Consider the following 25,174-nt stretch of genomic DNA (forward strand, 5'->3'; position numbering starts at 1 on the left):
ACTTTTGTCATGGCGGGGAGAGGGTTGCTGTGTGGCCTGCTACCCAAGCCAGCCCCTCTCTGGGGAAAAAATCCCCACACACCCACTCTCAGGCTGGAGACACCCGCATAAATGCTGCTTCCCATTCCATGACTAGGCCTGGGGAAGCAAAGGGTGAAGACCACACTGTCCCAAGAGGGTGAAACAGGTGTGGCTGGTGTGAGTAGAACAGTCCTGGGGCCCAGTAGGCCAGGTGGAGGACAGTAGAGCCGGTGGAACAGGGCAAGGCAGAAGTATAGCCGGTGGAGCCAGTCTGAGCGTTAGGTCTATGATGTCACCAGCCGGCACACTCAGGACTCCCTCAGACGTAGGGCAATGGAAGCTCCACCCCGGGTGTCTTCTGTCAACGTGGTCCTTTCCAGTGAAACCCCATCTCCAGTCTTTCTTGCCTCAGTCCCTCATTTTTCTTATTCTTAGTTGAAAGTCCCCAGGATAGATGAAAGGAGATACAGGGAGAAAGGAGGAGCCTAAGGTTATTAAAGGAGGTAGGGGACATGGCCTACCAGGGTTGCAAATATTGTTCAGAAAAGTGGAAGAATAACAACTCACTACTTGATTACATGTGTGAGGGGTTCTGTGCTCAAATTCACATTCCCCTCCCTCAAGAGCTTTAGGAGTTCACACATATCGTTCCCGCCGTGTTCCAAATAGGAGCCTCTATGCACCCTCAAAGGGTTGAACCGGGCCACTGTTGCTAGTGACCCCCACATCTGGTTTGGTTTCTGCCTTAATACTCTGATATGCCGGGATTCAGAGAATGAGGAAAGGGGTTTGGGGTGAGTGTAAGGAATCAGGGGAGTACTGGGGTGAGGAGGACAGATTAATGAGGTACGCTACTTCCCCCATCCCGGACTGGGAAATCCTCTTCAGGGTGGAAGAATTACGGTTCAATACCCATACTAAATGGCTCACTAGTATTGTCTTATCTGGGAGCGGAAGCGAGCGAAGGTCCTAGGATCCCTTGACAAGACGCAAGAGTTCTCCGAAAGGGGAGAACTCAGGCACTTGAGAATAGCACGATCTTTGTTGGGCTTTGATTCCTCTCTTCTAACTCCCCCCTCCCAACTCGGACCCCACACCCTCCACATCCCAGGACACTGCCTTAGGGTTTGTATTTCCCAGAAAGGGGAAAGCTGGGGGTGAGGGCCGCCCTGCCCCCGTGCCCCTTCCTCCTTCCCCTCATAGGCACCCTGCATCACTCCCCCAGTATGGGGCAATCTTCGTTTCCTCTTCCCAGCAGCCCAGCCCCGCCCCTTGTCTCCAACCACCACCGGCCACCCCGCCCCAAGCTTTAAACCTGAGCTGTCCGTCCCGTCGGTCGGTCCTACCTACAGTCTGGTCCCGTGCCTGGGACTCAGCGTTAGCGCTGCTGCTGCTGCTGCTGCCGCCACCGCCAGGTGAGAGGGAGGGATGGAGCCCTGTAGTCTCTAGGGCGATTCATCCTTGTCAGACTCAGGCTTCGAGACTGGAGGGAGTTTTTGCCGGTTCCTCAACTGAGGTCCTAAAGCTTTTTCCATAATCTCCAGAGCCTGCGGCTTGCCCCAGAGCCCAGATAGTATCTTCTTCTCTTATCTATTGCCCCCTCCTCTCCGCTGCACCTGCTGCATTCCAGCCCCAGCTCCTCTCCCCTTTTGCACCCCGTGCAATCCACCAGACCGTAACCTCCTGGTAGTCCAGACAGCTTGTTTAAAATTAGGTAGGAAAGAAAGATTGATGTTCTATCCTGAACAACTCTTCTCCCAAACGACCACAGCCACCCTTGCCTCCTTGGGAAGGAGGTGGGGGATGGGTGTGGGTGGAGTGGGGAGGTGTCTTAAGAACTGTCTTAGAGATAAGATAAATCTTATGCATTGTCTGGTGATGCAGTAGAGAAGAATAGGCAGGCTGATTAAGAAAGGGAGCTCCTCAGAATGGGTTTGCCCTTCAGGGGCCCAAGTGGAGTTGGAGTGTTTTTTAGACCAGGAAGGAAATTATTGAATATAGGGGTCTCTGGGTGTATCTGGGTGAGAGGGAAGTTCCAGGACCCCAGGTGGGTCTGGATATCAGATAGGGTACCTGAAGAAGCTTGGATATCAGAAAGTGATCCCTAGGTAGATCTGGTGGGGGGGGAGCTGGTAATGCTAGGGTAAATCCAGTTAGAGTTAGGGTCCTTGGGGAGATCTGATTAGAAGATGCCCGAGTCTAACTTACCATAGCTTATCACTGCTTCTTGGCAGCAACTATGACTGACGGGACACGCTCAGATGTAGGGCGATGGGGTGGGAGCTCCTGGCAGCCCAGCGTCACACCTTCTCCTGAGCCAGAACCAGATACCCGCTCTCGAGGGTCAGGTCGCTCTTTCTGGGCCCGATGTTGCAGCTGCTGTTCCTGCCGAGGAGCTGATGATGACTGGGGCCCAGAGCCTGCAGGCCCCCGAGGTTCAGGATCTCGGGGCTCTGGTCGCCCTGGCTCCCGAGGTTCAGGATCTCGGGGCTCCGGTCGTCCTGGCTCCAGAGGCAGTGGGGTCAATGGAGCAGGCGATGGTGTCATCCGAGGTGAGCCTTTAAAGATTTCTCTCGTTCAAGGAGGGGAATCCTCAGGGATCCCTGACCCTAAGTGAAGGGGTTCTTGGGTCTTGATTAATGTGGGGAGTGTGAAAGGATGGGTTTGCCCTTTGCCCTTAGCCATTCAGGTCCTCTTAAGGATGGACCTGCCACTCTGGGACTGTTGGGGTCCACTAAAGGGCTAGATGAGGGATTCTGGATTCCTTGAGCTGAGCAGGGAAACGGAACAGAATAAGCATTTATCAAGCAGCAACTGTGTGCCAGGCGTGGTGCTAAGCACTTCACAATTATTATCTCATTGTGAGGTAGATGCTGTTATTATCCCCATTTTACAGTTGGGGAAACTGAAGCAGAGAGAGGTTAAGTGACCTGCCCAGGGTCACACAGCTAAGTAAGCGTCTGAGGCTGGATTTGAACTCGTCTTCTTGACTCTAGGGTCAACACTCTACTGCATCACCTAGCTGCCTCAGGGGCCCGGGGTTCTTTGGTCTGGGCTGGTATGGGGGTCCTGGACTATAACCAACTATGCCCCCCCCCCCAGATGGCATGCTGGTGGTGACTGGGGTGGATCTGATGAGTAGGCGCTCTGATCAGAACCGGCGGGAACACCACACAGAGGAGTATGAATATGATAGCCTGATTATTCGCCGAGGACAGCATTTCTACCTCACTGTCAGCCTGTCCCGGCCCTACTCATCTTCAGACCGGATGGCCATCGAGCTGCTTATCGGTCAGTGCAGAGGGGCAGGGACAGAGAGAAAGGGGGAGACCACAGCTAGTCTTCCAACTGTGTTCTCCTCTACCATTAGGACCAATGATAGCATTCTCTCCATCTTTCCTGTGCTCTCTGCACTGATGTGGTAGGTGTTTGTGCACATTTCTGCCTATGTTGGCATGTCAACATATGTCTGTGTACATACATGTATATACATGAGATTCTCTCTATGTCTGTTTCTTTCTCAAGATTCTCTCTCCTAACGGCCACGTGTCTGTCCCATTCAAATAGGTGGATGATAGATGTGTCTTTTTCTGTTTCTCTTACTGGACTTTTTTTTCCCACTGAGCATGTGGGTGTCTCTCTGAATCTCCCTGTGACTCTACATGTCTCAGTGTCTCTGTCCCCTCTGGCCTGAGGCTGGGTGGCTCCATTGCTGCTTTGCTCTTTGGCTGCCAAGGCCAGTGATTATGCAGCTGCTGGGGGCGGGAGACTCCTCGTACCCTCTGATTAGAGCCTAACCTTGCCCACCTCGGCCTCTAATTTCCTGGGCCCCCTCCTGGATGCCCTGGATTCTGCTGGAACCCTGGGGAACGGAGGAGGTTAGGGCTTAGGGTCTGGGCTGGCCCTTCCTCCTCTGTGAGAGGTCTCTTGGGTACATGTACACCTCAGGCCCGGGTCTGGATATGCTCTGGTTTCAGTGTAGGCAGCTGTGCTGTGCCAGCCCTGGGGAAGGTAGCAGGGAGGCTAGGCAAGCAGTGGCCTTGGAGGCTTTTCTTTCCCCCACTCTGGCTCAGGATTGGGGTGCTGAATGGGGGCTTTGCCCCAGTACAGGAGATGGGAGCTGATAGAGTCATTGACTAATGTTGCCAAAACAAAGCTGGGTGGGGATTAAGATCCCCCAGGGATTCTATCCCATTTGAGATCTTTGCCCCATTGGTCTCATCTCCTTAATTCTTTCTCTTCATTTGCTCCTACTAGGTACAAACCCTGAAATAGGCAAGGGTACACATGTGATCATCCCTGTGGGCAAGGGAGGCAGTGGGGGCTGGAAGGCCCAGGTGATCAAGTCAGATGGGCAGCATGTGGACCTAAAGGTCCATGTTTCCTCCAATGCCATCGTGGGCAAGTTCCGCTTCACTGTGAGGACACGAACTGATGCAGGAGAGTTCCAGATGCCTTTTGATCCCCAAAATGAGATCTACATCCTCTTCAATCCATGGTGTCCTGGTGAGCCTGTGGGGTAAAGGTTGGGACAGCTGGGCAGGAAGGCAAAGTGAGTTATTAGGAGAGAAGGTAAGAGGACAGAACAGAATGACCACTACAAGTCAAATTGGGCAAATTTCCATGATTCCATACCACTAGGCAGAGGTCTTATGAATTTTAGGATCTTATAAAATCTAAATAGGAAAACACTTCATAGAGCCTCTCATCAAACCTCTTTATTTTATATATGAGGAAACTCAGGCCCAAAGAGGTGACTCACCCAAGGTCACACAGCTAAAAAATAGCAGATTCAGAATTTGAACTTGTCATCAGGCTCCAAATCTAGTGTTCTTTCCATTTCACTAAAATCTCTTCCCACTTCTCCACGTCTTTCACCCCCTGGCTTTCCACTGCCTTAGACCAGTGGTAGAGGGAAAAGTCTGATTGTCCAAAGGAGACCCTGAGCCAGAAGCAGGCTATAATGGCTCAATGGGGGCAGCTCTCCTGCTGCCACCATCCACATCCCTTTTCCCCCTTGATATTTAGATTGAGATTGGGCTGTTCTGTCCACCACCACCATGGCATGGCTTTTTTAAACTGCTCTTTCCCAGAGGAAGAAGATTTGCCCCATGACTTCCACCCAAACCCTATAGCTCAACTGTAAACCCCACAGGCCTGGCCTCAGGTGGGAAAGCGGAATATTCAGGGAAGGCTGGAGAGCAGCAGGGTTAGATGACCCAGGCTATGCCTTTAACTGGTCTATATGTTTATCCTGGGGGCTGACAGATGATCCTGTATATGTGGACCATGAAGACTGGCGTCAAGAGTATGTGCTCAATGAGTCTGGTCGAATTTACTATGGCACAGAGGCACAGATTGGGGAGCGTACCTGGAATTATGGCCAAGTATGGGGCAAAGAAAAAGAATAAGACAGGAATGTGAGGGGAGGGCTGGGGCAGGGGGAGATGACTGAGAGGGAGGACATCTGAGGGAAAGAAGAATGGGGAAGGGGAGAAAGGTGAGGAGGTGAGTGGTATTACAAAAAGAATGGGAGGAGAGAGCCTGAGTCAGGGGATTTTGGCAAGGGTGAGAGTCTCAGATAGGGACAAATCTCTGAGGTAATTATGGCTGCTATTCTGTCCTCCTAGTTTGACCATGGTGTACTGGATGCCTGTCTCTACATTCTGGACCGGCGGGGAATGCCATATGCAGGGCGGGGGGACCCTGTGAGTGTCTCCCGTGTCATTTCTGCCATGGTACGTCCTCCATGCCCCCCATCATGTGCCACATTCCCTCCTGCTTCCCACTTGTATATCTGTTCCCTTTCCTATTTCTCCAACCTAATGCCTTCTTTGGGTAAAGAAACTATAATAAAGAAACCTCTCTGCCCCCAGCCTCCTGGTGTACCCCCCCACACACACCCATGCTGGCTCCTGTCCCGACTCCTCTGGAATGTGTGGCCAAACCCAAAACTTGGCACACCCAAGAATTACATTCCTATGTCAAAACTTGGGTGGGAAAGGGTGGAGAGGCAACCGAACCTTGGAGGGGAGGGAGAGAGAATAACCTAAGGGGCCAGAAGAGGGAGAGACCACTATGTGTGTACTCTGAGAGGAGAGGATGCAGAGTGGGCAGCCCTCAACCTCCACCCTTTCCCCTTAGGTGAACTCTCTAGATGACAATGGGGTGTTGATTGGAAACTGGTCTGGAGATTACTCCAGAGGCACTAACCCCTCAGCTTGGGTGGGCAGTGTGGAGATTCTTCTGAGTTACCTTCGAACGGGCTACTCTGTCCCCTATGGCCAGTGCTGGGTTTTTGCTGGTGTCACCACCACAGGTAATGGAGGAAAGACTAACTCTGACCCCATAGGAGGCCATGACCCCCAATTTCTCAGCTCCAGGGATACCTTGTATCCCCACCCTAGATTCCCCTTAACCCCATGACTCCAGAACACCTGTGGCACAGGGCAGGGCTTAGGCGGGGGTGGCAGGTTGGCATTAATTATTAGTAATTAGCCTTAATAAGGGAAGTGGGGGGTAGGAAGGAGGGAAGGGCAGGGAGCTGAAGCAGGCAGGTGGCCTGACCCCTGGTGCTCCCCCTACCCCACCCCCTGCCCCCTGATTCTCTGATTCTTTTCTCTTTCAAAGTTCTCCGATGCCTCGGTATTGCCACCAGGACTGTCACCAACTATAACTCAGCTCACGACACTGACACCTCGCTCACCATGGACATTTATTTTGATGAGAACATGAAACCCCTGGAACATTTGAACCACGATTCTGTCTGGTGAGAGGGGAGGGGATGTGGGGATCAGGGAAGGACACAGGCATCTGAATGGGGTGACAAAGGGTGTGGTCTGAAAGCCCTACCTGCTCCTTTTCTTCTTTTTTTTCTTTTTCTTTTTCTTTTTCTTTTTTTTTTTTGCTAGGCAATGGGGTTAAGTGACTTGCCCAGGGTCACACATCTAGTAAGTGTTATGTGTCTGAGGCCAGGATTTAAACTCAGGTCCTCCTGAATCCAGGGCCAGTGCCCTATCCACTGCACCGCCTAGCTGCCCTATGCCTGCTCCTTTTCTACCCCTGCCTTGGAGTGCTTGTGGAACCATGCCAAAAGTGTGGAGCTGGTGGGTGGAAAGAAGGGTAGAATTAGTGAAGGGTGAATATTCAAGATGGCTCCTCCATCTGTGTCCCAGGAACTTTCACGTCTGGAACGACTGTTGGATGAAACGGCCAGACTTGCCCTCAGGCTTTGATGGCTGGCAGGTGGTGGATGCCACCCCCCAGGAAACCAGCAGTGGTAAGGGAGCACCCACTCCACATTTCTTCTCCTCTGCCCACTTACTCCCACCTCCTGCCAAGAGGATTCTCCTGCCCACCATCCAGCTCTACCCTCTTCCAGTCCTTTTTGTTCACTGATCCTATGTCCTTCAGATCTTGAGGAACTTTTCCTTCCTTCCTCTTCCCACCTTGTAATTCACCATGAATTTCAGAAGGGACCTCCATCTTGCTAAGACAACCCATCTGGTCCAATCCTATTCTTTCTATCTTTATTTTTTGGGTGTGGCAGTTGAGGTTATGTGACTTGCCCAGGGTCACACAGCTAGTGAGTGTTATGTGTCTGAGGCCAGATCTGAACTTGACCCTTCTAACTCCAGGGCCGGTGCTATATCCACTGTACCAGCTAGCTGCCCCTAGTCCAATCCATTCTGACAAAGAATTTTTACTAAGATTAAACCAAGATATAGTCACTCAGCCTTTGTTTAAAGACCTCCTTGGGAAGGCAAATGCACTACTTCCCAAAGCAGCCTATTCAACTTTTTAGTATCTGTAATTATTACACTTAATGTCGAGAAAAGCTTCCTAAATTTGTCTCTTTGCAATGTCCACCCATAATTCCTAATTCTTCCTTCTAGGGATTATCTTTCCATATCATCTCTGCTCCTCACTCTTCTTTCCCCCATTATTCTCTCCAGCTTGTGTATTATTCCTCTCAGTATCCTTTAAACAACCCCATTTCTGGGTGCTCATTTGTCAACCCACCTCCATTCCTTCAGGCAACCTGGATTTCAGCAGAATAAGAACCAAGAGACTTAGTTTGGAGTCTTGTGCAGCCATGGGAAATTTACTTCTGTTTGCTCATCCACAAAATGAGGAGAGACCAAATGATCTCCAGGGTCCCTTTGGCCCCCAAACTTTTTTGATTTTGTGGAGGTACAGCCAGCCGTATATCTCTGCTGCAGGAACTTTTTGTTCTTTCCTGCTGAAACGCTGATTGGTTATTCTGTTTGGAGAAATAATGTCATGGTTCTGGTGGCCAGAGAGTATCTGAACCTTGTAAAGCAGAGGGTACAATTTCAACCAATCCGATTTGAATATGCAAATGACTAGTTATTATCTGTTCCTTCCAGTGGGAGACTCCTCTTAAACCACATAATCACAACAGAGGAAACCGTAGGAAAATCCATGGGAAAACAGAGTACCATACATATTCTCAAAAACATACAATCAGCTCTTTTCTGGCTTTTTTTTTCCAGTGTTTTGTTTGGGTGGGACCCCATGCCTTATTATTTTTTGGGAATTCTGAATTTGTTGGTAGAAAACTGATAAAAACGTCCTCTATCCTAAGACTGTGGGGCTGGGAGGGAGGACGGTGGAATGATTGAGTAAATATGTGACAGATTGTCAGACTAGAGGATTTCTAAAGTACCTTTTAGCTCTTACTCTGTGATCTTAATATAACATATGTGACTGTGGACAAGTTAGTCAATCTCTCCAAGCCCCAGTTTCCTCATCTGTAAATGGGGTATGATACTACCCCTAATAATGCCCCTTATAATAATATCATTATTATTACTTGCTACCCTGAGATTTCTGAGAGCTCCTTCAGTGATTGTGGCTAAGCCATAGTCACAGTCTACGCCAGAGATGAAGCCAAAATGCTACTGCTCAGCCAGGGGTATGTTGGAGCCAGCTTGCATTGGCCATGAGAGCTGGTTGTTAAATTTTTAGCATAAGCATTTACACCTTGGAAATCAAGCAAATGCTACAAATCACGGCTTGATTTATTGTTTTATTGGTTGTTTAGATTTAAGAAAGTGATAGAGAAAATATTAATAATGTAAACTAAGCTTAATAGTGTGTATTGTGTGTTTACTTTTTTTCTCGGAGAGCCAGTTGTTACACATTTACGAGTATACTCCTGTGCTCAAACCCAGAGAACAAAGCCCCTGACCAGTATTCCCTGATTCTCTAGGCATCTTCTGTTGTGGTCCCTGCTCAGTGGAGTCTATTAAGAATGGCCTGGTCTATATGAAGTATGATACACCCTTCATCTTTGCTGAGGTAAAAGAACTTCATGGAACAGATGCATTTATTTATATGCTATGCCCATGATCTTTTTCCCTTAGTATCGAATTGTGTTGAAATGTACCCTACCCATTCTCTATGGCATCTGTGACTCTATCCTGTATAACAGAAGTGATCCCATTGAAGCATGAGTTATGGGTTATGGATCTATGGGGGAATGAGACATAGGGGTCAGCCTCTGCTGAAGGACGTGAACAAGTAGAAGCTTCTGCTTGGGCCCTGTGTGCCTCCCCCCAACCCTGTGATGAGGCATTGCATCGGAGGGTTGGCCACCATGGGGAAAGAGCTGCCCACTAAGGAGATGATAAAGGGCGAAACAATTTCTATTCTTGCTTTCTTCTTCCTCTCTTATGAATGTATGGCTTGGGTAGCAGACAACTCTCTCTTGGACTTCCTTTGAGAGGATGGGAAAGGCTTCCTCCTCTTGGGTAGTTATGGTAATTGCTCACATATGGCAGCTGGAGAATGTGCTCAGCCAGATGAGTCTGAAAGTGGATATCAAGTCTTTTACCTGAGCATAGGTGACCAAACAGTGATCCTGAGATGGAAATCATCTCTCTAAAATATACACAGAGTGGGCTTACAGTCCACTGGCCAGACTTCTATGACAAGGGAGGGACCAATCAGAAGGTTCTGATTATGTATATCCTTTAGCAAGAGACTGAAACCTGTCCCATCATCCCGCAGCATCAAAGCACATGGTCCAATGGCTCTCCTTTGTTACGTGTCTGATTGGGTTGGCCCAAATCCCAAATTCAACAAACAACAAATTAGACACCTACTAGGTTCTGGGGATACAAAAATTAAAAAAAAAAGGCCTGGGTTCAAGTCCTGATTGTGACCCATACTGGCCGTACAACCCTGCACTAGTCACTTATCATCTTGATATGCTGGGCAGCTCTCTAAGACTATAAGCCATAGGGCCATTGCCAATCTTATTGGTAGAGGAAATTTCCTCAATGGCACTTCCTACATCAATGAAGTCATAGTTCCAGACCCCCCCAAAAAAAAAAAGATAGTTACACAAATAAGCATTATACAAAGAAGACTGTAAGGGTAAAGGAAAAGGAATGGTCTAGATTATAAGGGATAGAAGATATAGGATGTTGGGACAAAGAGATATAAAAAATAGGAGGGAGAAATTACTCTTAGATTGGCAGGGTTCAGGGAAGGCTTACTTGAGAGCTGCTGTTGTTCAGTCATCTCAGCCATGTCCAACTCTTTGTAACTCCATTTAGGGTTTTCTCAGCAAAGATACTGGAGTGGTTTGCCATTTCCTTTTCCAGTTCATTTTACAGAAGAGGAACTAAGGCAGATAGGGTTAAGTGACTTGCCCAGGGTCACACTGTTAGTAAGTGTGTGAGGCTGGATTTGAACTATGAAGATGAGTCTTCCTGACTCCACTGGACCACCTAGCTGCCCTCATAAACCTAGCGGTCTTTTAAGGAAGAAAAGGATTTCAACAGGTAGAGTTGTGGAAAGAGTGCATCCCAGACATGGAAGACAGCCCATACAAATGCATGTAAGACAAGATTAGTAGAAGAACTAGTAGTCCAATTTGGTTGGAACACAATACCTTAAAAGGAGTAGCCATTGGGGAATGAGGTTGGAAAGACAGGTTGGAACCAAATTGTGAAGATGTAGGTGTGTTCTCCACAGAATCGTAGGTCTTACTCACTACTTGCTTCTCTATTCTCCTTACCTCCTTCTCTATTCACAGGTGAACAGTGACAAAGTCTATTGGCAACGGCAGGATGATGGCAGCTTCAAGATTGTCTATGTGGAGGAGAAGGCAATTGGGACCCTCATCTGCACCAAAGCCATTGGCTCCAACATGAGGGAGGATGTTACTCACATCTATAAACACCCTGAAGGTACCTGCTCTGGGTCCTGGGAAATCCTTTCTCTTTGCGGCCACCCTTTTGGCCACTTCCCTGACTCTGTGGCTCTATACTCTATGTCTAAGGTCCCACTGGGTGGTTTCCGCAACTCTGAGTATTCAGTATATGTTTGTTGGGCATCTATTATGTACAAGGCCCTACTAGGCCTAGGGGAGATATAAAGATAAATAAGACATAATCTTTGGCTTCCCAGAACTAGAAGTAGAAGAGATAAAACATACACTCAAATAATATAAAATCAAATACGATGAGTACATGTGGGGTACAAAGTGCCTTGGAAATTCAGATGAGGGAGAGGTTTCTTCTGGCTGGGAATAATCAGGGAAGGCTTGGTGGGATAGCTTTTGAGTTGGATCTTGAAGAAGATATGATATTTCAATAGTCATCCCTGGGATGGAGGATTCTTTTTCCTGGCTTTTCCTTGTCACCAGGGCCTCCCTGACACCATCTTTTTTTATTTGTACCCTCTCCTGCTGGTCACCAGGGTCTGACGCAGAGAGGAAGGCAGTAGAGACAGCAGCAGCCCATGGTAGCAAACCCAACGTATACGCAACACGGGACTCAGCTGAGGATGTGTCGGTACAGGTGGAAACACAGGATGCAGTGATGGGACAAGACCTAGTAGTCAATGTGGTGCTGACCAACCGTGGAAGGAGTCAGCGTACTGTAAAATTACACCTCTACCTCTCTGTCACTTTCTACACTGGTGTCACTGGACCTGTGTTCAAAGACAGCAAGAAGGAGGTGGCGCTGTCCCCTGGAAGCTGTAAGTCCTTCCTCTTCTCTAGCCTTTGCTACTCATGGCCCTCTTGGTATAGTCTCTCTATTCATGGGTGTCCCACCCTTGTCAGCTGTTGGTTGGACCATATATCTATCTCAAGTCATGGTTAACAAAGTGATTCTCCTAAAGCACAAGTCTGACCATGTCACTGCCCTGCTTAATATACCTCAATGGCTCTCTTATTACCTCCAGGATCAAATACAAATTTCTCTGTTTGGCACTTAGAGCCTTTTACAACCAGGCTCAAGTCTACCTTTCCATCTTAAATATATATCACTTACCTTCACGGACCAAAGTTTCCAGCCAAACTGGCCTTCTCCTCCATCTCCAATCTCTGCGTCTTTTACAAGCTATCCCCACGCCTAGAACACATTTTTCTTCTTTCTGGTTTACTTCAAGTGCCACCTTCTACATGAGGCCTTTTCTGATCCTCACCCACCTCCAGCTACAAGTGTTTCCACTGTAAAAATGACCTTGTATTTATCCTGTATGTATTTTATATATTATTATATGTGTGCATTTTGTCTTCCCCGATAGACTATAAGTTCCTTGAGGGCAGGAATTGTTTCATTTTTGTCTCTGTATCACCAGCATCTAGCATATTGCCTGGTGAATGTTTGAGTGCTTGATTATTGCTATGTATCTCCTTTTGGCCAGCCCATATGCCTATCAGGCATCCTATAGGAGAAAACTCAAAGAGAGCAGGGTGGGCAGAACCAGAGGAAGGGATGCAGGTGCTCTGTGTGATATCTCTTCTCCTTTCTCCCACTCCAGCTGAGAGTGTGGCACTGCCTGTGGCCTACTCAGAGTACCGGCCACATCTGGTGGATCAGGGAGCTATGTTGCTGAACGTGTCAGGGCACGTCAAAGAGAATGGGCAGGTGTTAGCCAAACAACACACCTTCCGCCTTCGAACCCCTGACCTCTCTCTCACGGTACGTGCAAAAGAAACTAATCTTGTCTGGGGTGAAAGGGGAGCTGATCAGAAGAGACAGGTTTGGGGGCAATAGAGAACAGTAGGAATAGAGTGGGAGGATTCAGACCCAGAAGAGTGTTAGCCTGCATTCTAACAAGCAGCCCAAGGAAGAAAGTTTGGACTCGAAAGTCATTAGGTTAGAGCTGAAAGAGACCTCATCTGAATGGCCCTGATTGAGGTGCCCCTTGGTAGCATCCCTTTGTCTCTGCTGTTAGGAGAGCCTTGGGTGATGAGATCCTTAAGGAAGGTAGGGTCATTGCTGAGGGTCTCTAACTCTGGAAGGGTATCTCAGATGGTGATAAAGAATCTGCCACTACATGCCAATCAGAAGGTTCTCATTCTCTTTTTTCTCTGTCTTAGGTGCTGGGGGCAGCCGTGGTCGGCCAGGAGACAGAGGTACAGATCATCTTCAGGAACCCACTGCCTGTAACTCTCACCAAAGTGGTCTTCCGACTGGAGGGCTCTGGACTCCAGAGGCCCAAGGTTCTCAATGTTGGGTGAGTCTCACCCCCTTGCTCTGACTCTCCTCCCCCCCATGCCCTCACTCCAGGTTTATTAAGTAGGGAGACATTCAAACAACACAGGAAGGAACTCAGCTTTGTTTGGGGTTGGCTATGCTTGACATCTTTGCCATTCAATTTGTGTTTGCTGATGCCTAATGTGTGCAGAGAAATATAGACATGACATGCTGTTCCTTGAGATCTTCTTGGGGAGACCAGACTTAATAACATTAAACCATTAGAGAAAAATCCAAGATAGGCCCCAGCTTAGTGGCATATTTAAGCATTGCAGGAACTCAGAGAAGAGAGCTCAGCGTGGGCTGGAAGGATTTATGGAGCTGGTGTAGAGGCTTAGCTTTAGAGCTGGAAGGGACCTGGTGGCTCCTCATCTGGTGCACTCTATCACTCAGGGCCCGAGGGTTGGAACCTTTTACTAAAAACACTTTCCAGAACACCCAGGCAGAAGCAGATCCCAAGGTGGAGGTTAGGAAAATAAAAGCAAATAAAAGCTACTGGCAAAGAGGTTAAAAATGCTGAGCAAGGTAGTTCTTGGGGGTCTAAAGCCCCCCACTGGCATCCTGAAAACCATCTTTCGTGCCAAAGGGCCCACAGCTGGGTCCCAGATCAATGCACCCAGTGGCAAAGTTGACCCGAACTCTCCCCAGGTCTGCAGAGCAACTGTAACAATCCTGGCTGGTGTTGTGGGAGGGAAGGGGTGTTGTCACGTTTGCTGATTCCCAGTATCTTAACTCACAACGCCTCGGAGGGCATGCTAGTCCAAAGGCAAGGAAATCAAGTCCAGAGAAGTTTAGCAATTTGCCAAAGATAATACAGGATAGTGAGTCGCAAAGGGGAGATTTGAACTCAGTTCTTCTGCCTTCAGATGCATTGCCCATTATTCCATTATACCATAATGCCTACATTAATAGACCATGGTTTCTTCTGATGTTCTCCAAGGGATGGACACTCATTTTGTTTCCAGTTTTTATCGTTCAGTTGTTCACTTGTGTCTGGCTCTTCATGACCCCATGGACCATGCTCTCTATGGGGTTTTCTTGGTAAAGACACTACAGTGGTTTGTCATTGCCTTCTCCAGTGTATTGAGACAAAAAAAGGTTAAGTGACTTGCCCAGGGTCACACAACTAATAAGTATGTGAGAGCAGATTTGAACTCAGGTCTTCCTGACTCCAGGCCCAGAGTCCTATCCACTGAGCCATCTAGCTGTTTCCTCTTTATTACCATCCAGAAAAATGCTATTATGAATATTTTTGTATAAATTATACTTTCATTTCAATCTTTGGTCTCCTTGCAGTATATGCCTAGTATTAGCCTTGTTGGGTCAAAGGATATAAATATTTTGGTCACTTTTCTCAATAATATGAATTGCTTGTTGGTCTTAAAGTCAGACACATCTGGATTTGAATCCCTTTTCAGACTCTAATAACCTCCTTAAGTGTGGGTTTCCAAATATGTAAAATGGGAATATGAACAGCACCTTCTTTTAAGGGTTGCAATGAGGATCGTGTGACATAATGTGTGGAAAATGATACGTCAGCCATAATGGTAGTAATGAAAACATTGGAGGAGGAGGCTGGGCTTGAGTTGGACATTATCTCATCATCCTCACACCTACATGGTAGAAAATAGGTGGTGCAGTAGACACAGCCTCAGAGTTGGAGTCAGAAGGACCTGAGTTCAAATCCTGCCTCAGATACTATGTGACCCTAAGCAAGTCACTTACCTTTCTCAGCCTCAGTTTCTTCTTGGGTAAAATGAAGATAACAGCACCTATCTCACAGGGTTGCTGTAAGGATCAAATGAATTAATATGTGTAGAGAGCTTTGTGAACCCTCAAGCCGTATGTGAATGCTAGCTATTATTAGCATTATTATTTCATGGGGTTGTCAAGAAAATATTTATATGCCACAGAATACTATATGCAAATGTGAGTTGTTATTGTTTAGTTACCCAAGTGTATTTATTCAGTATTCACCTTCTCATGACTCTGAGACAGGTACTATATCCAGATAGAACAATGACACAGTTGTTTCTTTAGTGGGTTATTGTAGATAACCACCTTATAGGGAGCTTGATCTAAAGAATGCTCATAGGATAAATACAGAGAGTAAATAATGACAGCTCACATATATATGGCACTTTAAAGATTTTCAAAGTGCTTTTCATACAATGACTCTGTGAAGTAGGTAGTGCAGATCCTATTATCCTATTAGCTCCATTTTATAGATCAGAAAATCAAGGTTCAGAGAGATTAAGTGATATCTTCCATGGCCACATGGTTATTAAATGTCAGAAACCAGGATTCTAACCCATATGTCTTGACCCCAAGTTCATTGCTCTTTCCACTACATCATCATGATGAGAAAATCCACTGTTAATGTTGTATGCTGGCCAATGACAACTAAGTGCATTAGTTAGAGAGTGGTGAGGAGGGAAATGTCTTAAGAATCCCCCTTGAGGAACAGCAAGATCCCTTTTTCTGGAGAGAAGTACCGAGGAAGGTCATAAGGAAAGGGAAGGAAAGAATTCTGGGGACAGTAAAATTCTGATCCTTATTCTCTGTGTTGTTAGAGATGGTCCTGTTTCCTATCCTCAAGGTATAGATAGCTGTAGCATTTGTGATCCCCACCCTGACCCTGGACCCTGTCTCTATCCTTAGAGCTACTGTGGTTTAGCTCCAGAGGTTCTGCTCTCTACTTGGACTATAATGTGAAATCACTTAGCTCACAGGGAGACCAGTTAGACTCTCAGATGGTCTGATGGGCTCACCCTTCCCTCAGTCATCTCACTTATCTCCCTGCTTCTTGGCAGTCCCTTCTCCTAGTCATAATAGTTGGGGAAGGGGAATATCTCTTCTTCCTATTCTAGAAATAGACTCTATAATCTCACTTTTTCAACTCTCCTCTCTTTTTCCTTCTCTTCCTTTTCCACTGCACCTTCCACCCCCTGTCCTGGCCATCCCAGAACGAGTTTAACCTGGAGCCCATCCCTGTACTCACAACCTCCCTTGGGAATTTCCGTGTCTGATTATGTGCCCAACAGAATATAAAGCTTGTAAGAAGACATCCCTAAGCTATTGAGTCAGAAATAGTAGAATCCAACATACACCCTACTCTAATTCTCATTTGCATATAAAAATACATGGCACGGACCTATATTATACTGTCTTTACAATATAATACAAACCTTTGTTTGAAGAAGTAACAGCTGATTATTTTTTTAAATGGCAGCATCCAAATGAGTACTATCCCTTTTAATCTTAGGATAGTGCAAAATTATTTCGATGATTCCACCATTGCTCAAAACATTTTTTGGATGCCTCTTTTGGAATTGCCTTTAGGAGTAAGCACTTGCAAATGTCTCATACAGTGGTAGCTCATCAACCTTTGAGGGTGTACTTGACTTTGGTAAATAGTCAAAAGTCATTTGGAGACGTGTCTACTACATAAAGGCAGTTGAGGAAGTTGAGCAATGACATTCTAGGTCAACAAGGAGGTGTGGCTAATAGAGTTTTGAGATGAACTTTCTTGTGTGAGTCCAACTAGCTCTGGCGGTAATTTCGAAAGACATGCCTCTAAAGGTCTGTAAGTAATGGCAGTATAATTGGAGTAAGAGTGTGGCCTTCCAGGGGCTACTTGGAAGAGACAATATTCCTTTGGATGGATAAGTTCTGATGTGTTTGAGTAATCAGTATCATGTTATCACAATCACAATCATTTTAGCTACATCATGTAATCTAAGGCAGATCCCTGTTTAGAAATTCCTGAATTATAAATTATAATGAGCATGTACATACCTATTTCCTTTTAAAGCCCTGATACAGCTACCATGAGGAATCACTGTTGAATCCAAAGGAAATCATGTTGGGGAGGGGAGGTTGGAATATGGTGGGAATATGAATCACATGTTCCCATAGAAACCATGTTTTCAATGGAGATTATCTGGTACAGTGGAAAGAACATGGGAATGACAGGCTCTGGGTTCAAATCTCAGCTCTGCTATTTGCTATTTCTCTAACCTTGGGGATCACTTAACCTCTTTCTGCACGTAAGTTATCTCATCTCTAAAATGAGAAGGTCGGACTCAGTGATCTATCTCTAAGGCCCTTTCTAGTATGATCCTATTATGCTAGCAATATAATTAAGCAATAGTAAAAACTTTAAAGCTCTATATGAGTTGTTATTATTGGTTAGGAAAGCATTTAAGGACTGGTCTGGGCACCTCACTAGCCTTTAAAACATTGCTTCTGTGGGAAAGTACAAACTTTTAAAATAAAATGCATTCTTAGTTTGGGTCTTGTATCATAATATCTAAATTCATAGGACACGTCAACAGTCCCCTGAATCCTTCCATCATAAAATGTTAACACTAGAAAGGGTCTTAAAGGCTGTCTAGTCCAGTCCCCTTATCTTTGTAAATCAGGAAACTGAGGCCCCAAAAGATGTTCAAGGAACTCTTGTTACATCAATGTCCAAGCCAAATGTCATTTCCCCAAGTTACAGCAGAGAATAGTTTTAGAAAGAGAAGATGCTAGGGACAGCATGGTGGCACAGTGGATAGAGCAGCGGCCCTGGATTCAAGAAGACCTGAGTTCAAATCCAGCCTCAGACACATAACATTTACTAGCTGTGTGACCCTGAGCAAGTCACTTAACCCCATTGCCTAACCCCCCCCCCCCAAGAAAGAGAAAGAAAGAGAAGATGTTCTCCAGGAGCTTTGGAATTGACCTATTTCCCTCAAAGTGATGTTTGCCTCTTTGGAGATGACCTCTGTTGAGACTAGGTTTCTCCAAGAAGGCTCTGGCTTTGAGGAGAAATGAGATAAACACACCCAGCAGGGAGGATTTGGTTTAAGGTGAAAGTTTGATCAAGAAAAATCATTAGGGAGAAGGCATTGGTAGGTGGTAGAATGATAGAGAAGATATAGAAGCATTAGGAGATAGGAGATGAGAAGAGAAAGAGCTGGAAGAAAAGGAACCTGGACCAGAAAAAGAGAGGATATAGGACAAGGACACCCCTTTGAAGGCCTCAGGCTCCTAGCTCTTCTTTGATCTGGACCTAACCTAGAAAGAGTGTCAATGGCTCAAGGTGTTTGTCATTTCCTGGTACATCCAGGTGTCCAGGCCTCAGCCTGGAAAAATTGGCTGGTTAAGACCTACCTCAAGTTGTGCCTATGACCTTAAGGTTGGCTTTACCGTTCCCTAATGTAGCTCTCTCAAGCCTAATCTCTTGTCCCTAATCTTTCCCTACAGAGACATTGGGGGCAATGAAACAGTGACACTGCGTCAAACATTCGTGCCCGTGCGAGCAGGTCGCCGGCAGCTCATCGCCAGCTTGGACAGCCCTCAGCTCTCCCAGGTACACGGAGTCATCGAGGTAGATGTGGCCCCTGCTTCTGGTGGGGGCTTCTCCTCCAATGGCCGGGGCAGCAGTCACTCTGGAGAGAATGTCCCCATGGCGCCCCGAGGAGGAGCCTAAACTTGAAATTGGAATGGGACAGAAGCAATAGGAGCATGGACGCTTCACTGAAGCAGGGGGCTGGTACAAAGAGGACACTTTGTAGCCAAGGAAGGAAGGCCCAGGAGGCCTGGGATGGGATCCAATTTTCTTACACATTGCATGGCACTGAAGGTAATAAAGATAGTTTTTGTTTTGTTTTGTTTTTTTTAAATGAAGCTCTTGGCTTTGCCCATCTGTTTGCCCATGCCAATCTAAAGAGAATGGGTTCATCAAAATCCTCTTGGTCTCTATACCACACTTAGAGTCATTTGTATCCCTGGTTCTGAGATCCCAGGCATTCTAGTGACTATTTTGTCAAATCAGAGAATATTCGGGGCAGCTAGGTGGTGCAGCGGACAGAGCACCGGCCCTGGATTCAGGAAGACCTGAGTTCAGATCAGGCCTCAGACACATAAGACTTACTAGCTGTGTGACCTTGGGCAAGTCACTTAACCCCACTGCCTAGCCAAAAAAAAAAAACCCAAAAAGAAGAAGAAAAAATAATCAGAGAATATTAGAACTGGAAGGGTCTTTAGAGATCATTTAGTTCAACCCCTTGATTTTAACAATGAGGGAATTGACGTTTAGGGGGATTTAAAGACTTATGTAAGGTCATATAGTAAGGAAGTGGAAGAACCAGGGTTCAAATCCAGATCTTCTGACTCTGAGCCTGGCACCTTTGCCACTATATCCTATTGCGGGCCTTCCTAGACCAAACCAAATGTAGGCTTCAGAATCAGTCTGGCCGCTTAGGTTCCTTAGGACTGGGATTTTCTTAAATCTGTTTCATTTCCCCCCACCCTGATGAGAAAATCATCTATATACTTAATCCCAGGACAAGTCTAAATCCAGGGGCTTCTGTTGGGATCAGACAAGCCTTGGGGGCTTGATGACAGGCTGGCCATTTGATTTGATTCACTGCCTTCATCTTGTCATCAAGGGATTTTCTCCCTGTAACAACCAACCAAACGAACAGTGTTTGTAGAAATACTAGCTATATGCTATGTCCAATTCTACATCATCTAATGGATCCCTTTATCAGGGAAAGATCTAGGATGGTATGAAGTAGGAAGATCACAGATTATAAGCTAATAGTTGAAAGGAACCTTAGAGGTCACTGAGTACAACCCCTTTGTTTTACAGATGAGGATACTGAGGTTAAGTGTCACACAGCTACAAAGTGTCACACCCTGAGGTAGGATTAGAACCCAGTCCATCCAGACTCTAAATTCAGTTTCCTACCCCCTATGCAACGCTGCTTCTGAAGAGGCAAGAGGTTTAGAGGCACACTAATGTTTCTTCTAAAATGTGAAGGAAAAGTATGATCCTCTGAGTCAAGTCAAGCCAACAAGCATATTTATCTATGGCCTACTTCACACCAGGCACTGTGCTAAGCATTGAGGATTCAGAGAAAGACAAAAGTATGCCTACCTTCAAGGAACTCACAGTGTAATGGGAGAGACACCATGCAAATAACTATGTATAAACAAGGTATATACAGTATAAATTGGAGATAACAGAGAGGAAGCATTAGCATTAAGGGGGACTAGAAAAGGCTTCTTGCAGAAGGTGATATTTTAGTTGAAACTTGAAGGAAGCCAAGAGGCAGAGAAAAGGAGGGAGAGAACTCCAGGCAGGGGGGACAGTCAGTGAAAATGCCTGGATTTGGGAGATGAAGGCTCTTGTGAGAAGATCGGGACTGACAAGGAATTCACTGTCACTGAATCACAGAGTGCACGGAGAGAAGTAAGGTGTAAGAAGACTGGAAAGATAGGAAGGGGCCAGTTTGTAAAGAGGTTTAAAAGCCATATCTGGCATTTTTTTACATGATCCTAGAAGTAATATGGAGCCACTGGAGTTTATAGAATAAGGGGTAACATGGCCAGACCTGTGTTTTAGAAAGATCATTTGATAGCTGACTGGAAGATGAATTGGAGTGGGGAGAGACTTGAGGCAGAGGGACCCATCAGGCAGCTATTTTAATAGTCTAAGCTTGAGGCAGTGAGTCAGTGTTAGAGAAGAGAGGGGTTTGTATCAGAAATGTTGCAAAGGTAGAATTGAAAGGACTTGGCAATAGAATGTATACAGGAGGGTGAGAAAAAGTGGGAAGTTGAGGATGACGATTCAATTGTGAGCCTGGGTGACTAGAAGGATGATGGTCTCTTGACAACAATAGGGAATCTAGAAAGGAGGGAGAAGGGTTAAGGGAAAGATGAGTTCAATTTGGGAAATGTTGAGTTTAGATTGTCTATAGGACATTCACAAAGAGTGACCAGACACTGCACCCAGACCAACATTTGGGGATGTAGCTGTCATCGTAGTAATGGGCCAAGCATCTCTCTACCTGCTATATTGAGCTGAAACCCAGGCCCAGAGCAGAGATGTAAGCTCCCTACAAAAACTCTGAGGAGTCAGCACTGCTGGGACGAGTCCGGTCTGGAGACAAGATGGAATTTAGGGTGCCTGATCTACCCACTTTTGAAAACCTTAATCAATTGGTAACATGGAAAGGGCATAAACTCTTCCCACAATATTTCTTTGCACCAGTTGATTGATCCCCGAAACCAGATATCAGGGGTATGTGTGTGTGCTACCCCTGAACCTTTTGCTCCCAGAGGAAAACAGGAAAAGGCAAAGTGGGAATATTTTCCCATGTTGGAAAATGCTTGGGAAGATCAACCATAGATACTCAGAATGAAGGAGTAGCTTGTTACAAGAACCTTATTCATTTTCTTTGTCCAATAAAAATATATGTTGTTACCATGTGGATTACTTGTGAAATAAGATAAAATTTAGGGAGGTCAGATTGAAGGGAGGTTTCCCAAATTTAGGGTGGGAGTTCTAAAGTAGTGGTGTCAAACTCAAATAGAAACAGGGGCCACTTATCTGTAAATATGGACTGGGCAACATATTGATTTAGAAAACCATATCAATGTTATTTATGTTCTATTGTATTTTTGTTTGTTTTCTTAAATATTTCCCAATTAAGCGGCATGGGCCCCATATTTGAGAACTTTGCTCTAAAGTCAGTCAGTCAACAATCATTTATTAATAATTTACAATGTGTTAGGCACTGTGCCTTAGCACTAAAGAGATTTTACACACACACACACACACACACACAACTATTTATTAGTTTTTTTTAATGTGTTGCCTTTTACCTTTTGTTTTTTACATCAAATTCATTCCTTATTATATCCTTTCCCCCTCTCCTACCCAAAGATCTATTCCTTGTAACAAACATTAAAAGAAAGGGGGGGGGAACCCAGTTTAAGAAAACTAACCAACACAACTTTGACAACATGTACAATATTTCACACCCTTGTTCTTTACCTCTGCAATGAAGAAAGGGAGGTACATTTGTCTCCTCTTTTTTTTTCCAGGACCAAACTTGGTTATCATACTTACACAGTATTCAGTTTTGCTTTATTATTCCCTCCATTTACATTGCTATAGTCATTGTATATATTGTTTTCCTGGTTCTTTCTTACCTTGCTCTAGATCAGTTCATGTAAGTCTTCCTATGTTTCCCTGAATTTTTTGTTTGTTGTTTCTTACGATAAAGAAATAAGCTATTATATTCGTGTATCATAGTTGCTTAGCTATTCCTTAATCCTTGGATACTTTGTTAATAGTTTTTTGCTACCACAAAACATATTAATAGGAATATTTTGGTCTTTATGGGACCTTCCTTTCTATGTTTTACCTTCTTGAGGCATATGCCTAGCAGTGGGATTTCTGGGTATAAAAAGGTATGGATGTTTTAGTCACTTTGGGGACATAATTTCAAATAATTAGAACGATTTATAGTTCTTCCAGTGGTATATTGATGAACTTATTTTCCTCCTCCAACACCAAACATTCTCATCTTTTTTTTCTTTTTTGTTAATTTTCTGGGTATGATGTGAAACCTTACAATTGTTTTGATTGATATTTCTCTTATTGTGAATGATTTGAGGCAATCTTTTGTATGATTGCTAATAGTTAGCAATTCTTTTGAGAACTATTTATTCATATCTTCTGACCACTTATCTGTTAGGGAAAGGCTCTTGGTTTTACACGTTTGTGTTGTTCTGTTATTTAGCTGTGTTTGACTTTTTGTGACCCCATGAACCATACTGTACATTGGGGTTTTCTTGGCAAAGATACTGGAAATACTGGAGTGGTTTGCCATTTCTTTCTCCACTGGATTAAGGCAAACAGAGGTTAACTGACTTGCCCAAGGTCACACAATTAGTAAGTGTCTGAGGCCAGATTTGAACTCAGGTCTTCCTGACTCCAGGCCTAGCACTCTAACCACTGAGCAATCTAGCTGCCAATATATTTGTGTTAGTTTCTTGTATTTCTTATATATCAGATCTTAAAGAGATATTTGATATGAATATTTCCCAATCAATAAGTTTCTTATCTTAGCTGCATTGATTTTGATTGTGCAAAAGCTTTTCAATATCATTTAATTAAAATTATTTTATCTTTTGTGATCTACTTTATCCCTTATTTGGTTAAGATTTCTCTGCTTAGTCAATAATTGTGAAAGATGTCCCCATATAGTACTGTCCAACTTTTTTAAAATTTTCTGGCCAAATTTTATATTTAAGTTGAATATTCACTTGGAACTTATTGTGGCATATAGAATAGGATGCTGGTCCAAACCATTTGTTTTTGCCAAGTTGTTTTCAGTTTTTCCAACAGTTCTTGTCAGATAGGGAGCTCTTCCCCAAATAGTTTATGTTTTTGGGTTTCTGAAATACTAACTTACTGAGCTGAATTATTTCTGCTTCTCACTTATGTACACTGTTTTTTTAGTTATTTTGGAATATATTCCATATCATGATTCTACAGCTTTATTGCATGCAGGTACCACAAGCAATGAGAGCTCCAGGTAGTGGAAATACTCAAAGAATTTCTAGGCTGAGTGTCCCTTGGTGAACCAGGGGATACTGAGGACTTTGGGAAAACTAGTTCGTGTGCAATAAATAATCTCTAAGGAAGTCACTGGGCTAGTAGCCTGAGGTTATTGCCACTTAGTGGCTAAATTATATATTACACTCCCTTGCTGGTTACATATTTGTCAGCCAGTTTTTTTCATATGTTGCAAAAAAGCAGAGAGTCAGGTGTGGATTGTTAATGTTTTTGCAGCACCACCAAATGCACACCTAGCCTATGCCAACTGTTACAGTATTTTATCCCAGAGGAGACAGGAAGATGCTGAATTTTTTTTCTATGTGAATGATATGGTCAACTCTATGTCTTAGCTGCTGTATGGAGGATGGATTGGGAAGAAGAAGAGAATAGAAACAGGAACACCAATAGAGGCATGATGAAGACTGGAACAAAAGTGGTGGTTATGTAAATGGAAGAAGGGTAGAGGTGTGAGAGTTGTTATTGAAGTAGGCTCAAGAACTGATTGGATGGAGGTAGGGAAGAAATGAGGATTACTCAGATTTGCAAATTGCCCTCAATAGAAACAGGGAAAATCAGAAGAAGGGCAGGTTGAGGCGAGAAGATGATGAATTCTGTTTTTGATAGGTTGACTGAGATAACTATAAGACAAAGGGTCCAACAAGCACTTTGCAAGTTGAGACAGACATTCTGGAGAAAAACTAGTGTAGGATATATAGATTTGGAAGCCATCTACATAATAATTGAACATAATAATAATTGAATTCACAGAAACAGACAAAGTCATCAGGGGAAAGAATACAGAGAAAGAAGAAAAGCAGCTCAGAACATAGCCTATGTTTTGAGTACAAGGGATGGCTGACAATCAAGCAAAGAAAGAGCAGCCAGTTAAGTAGGAGGAAAACCAGAAACTAGCAGTGTCATGGAAGCAAAGAAAGAAGAAAGAGACTCAGCAATGCTGAATGCTACATACGAAAAGAACGAGGAGGATGAACACTGAAAAACAATTATCAAATTTAGTAGTTAAGAAACAATTGGTAACCTTTTAGAGAGATGAAAGTTTCCATGTAGTTCCATCGTATTGCAAGGTTTCAAGAAGTCAGTCAATAACGAGGAAGTAGAGACAGCTAATGTGGACTATTCTCTTTAGGACTTAGGTAGTGACAGGGGGTCTTTCCTTCTCATGTAGTAGTTTGGGTTTTTAAAAAAAAATTTTTTTTAAACATTT

At 44.9% G+C, this 25,174-nt stretch overlaps 1 protein-coding gene across 1 annotated transcript; it reads left to right on the forward strand.

Moving 5' to 3' along the window:
• Positions 1-1,303: 1,303 nt before the first annotated feature.
• On the forward strand, positions 1,304-23,534 carry TGM1 (transglutaminase 1). Its single transcript, XM_020970062.2, has 15 exons — positions 1,304-1,436; positions 2,256-2,573; positions 3,124-3,312; positions 4,279-4,527; positions 5,290-5,408; positions 5,652-5,759; positions 6,166-6,340; positions 6,652-6,790; positions 7,197-7,300; positions 9,257-9,345; positions 11,090-11,243; positions 11,755-12,036; positions 12,826-12,986; positions 13,388-13,524; positions 18,798-23,534. The coding sequence occupies exons 2-15, from the start codon at positions 2,261-2,263 to the stop codon at positions 19,021-19,023; spliced, it is 2,445 nt and encodes an 814-aa protein (XP_020825721.1). The 5' UTR covers positions 1,304-1,436; positions 2,256-2,260; the 3' UTR covers positions 19,024-23,534.
• The last annotated feature ends 1,640 nt before the right edge of the window (positions 23,535-25,174 follow it).

This window comes from Phascolarctos cinereus, unplaced genomic scaffold, assembly GCF_003287225.1.
Source record: "Phascolarctos cinereus isolate Bilbo 61053 unplaced genomic scaffold, phaCin_HiC Scaffold_3;HRSCAF=262, whole genome shotgun sequence".
NCBI classification, from domain to species: Eukaryota; Metazoa; Chordata; class Mammalia; order Diprotodontia; family Phascolarctidae; genus Phascolarctos; species Phascolarctos cinereus.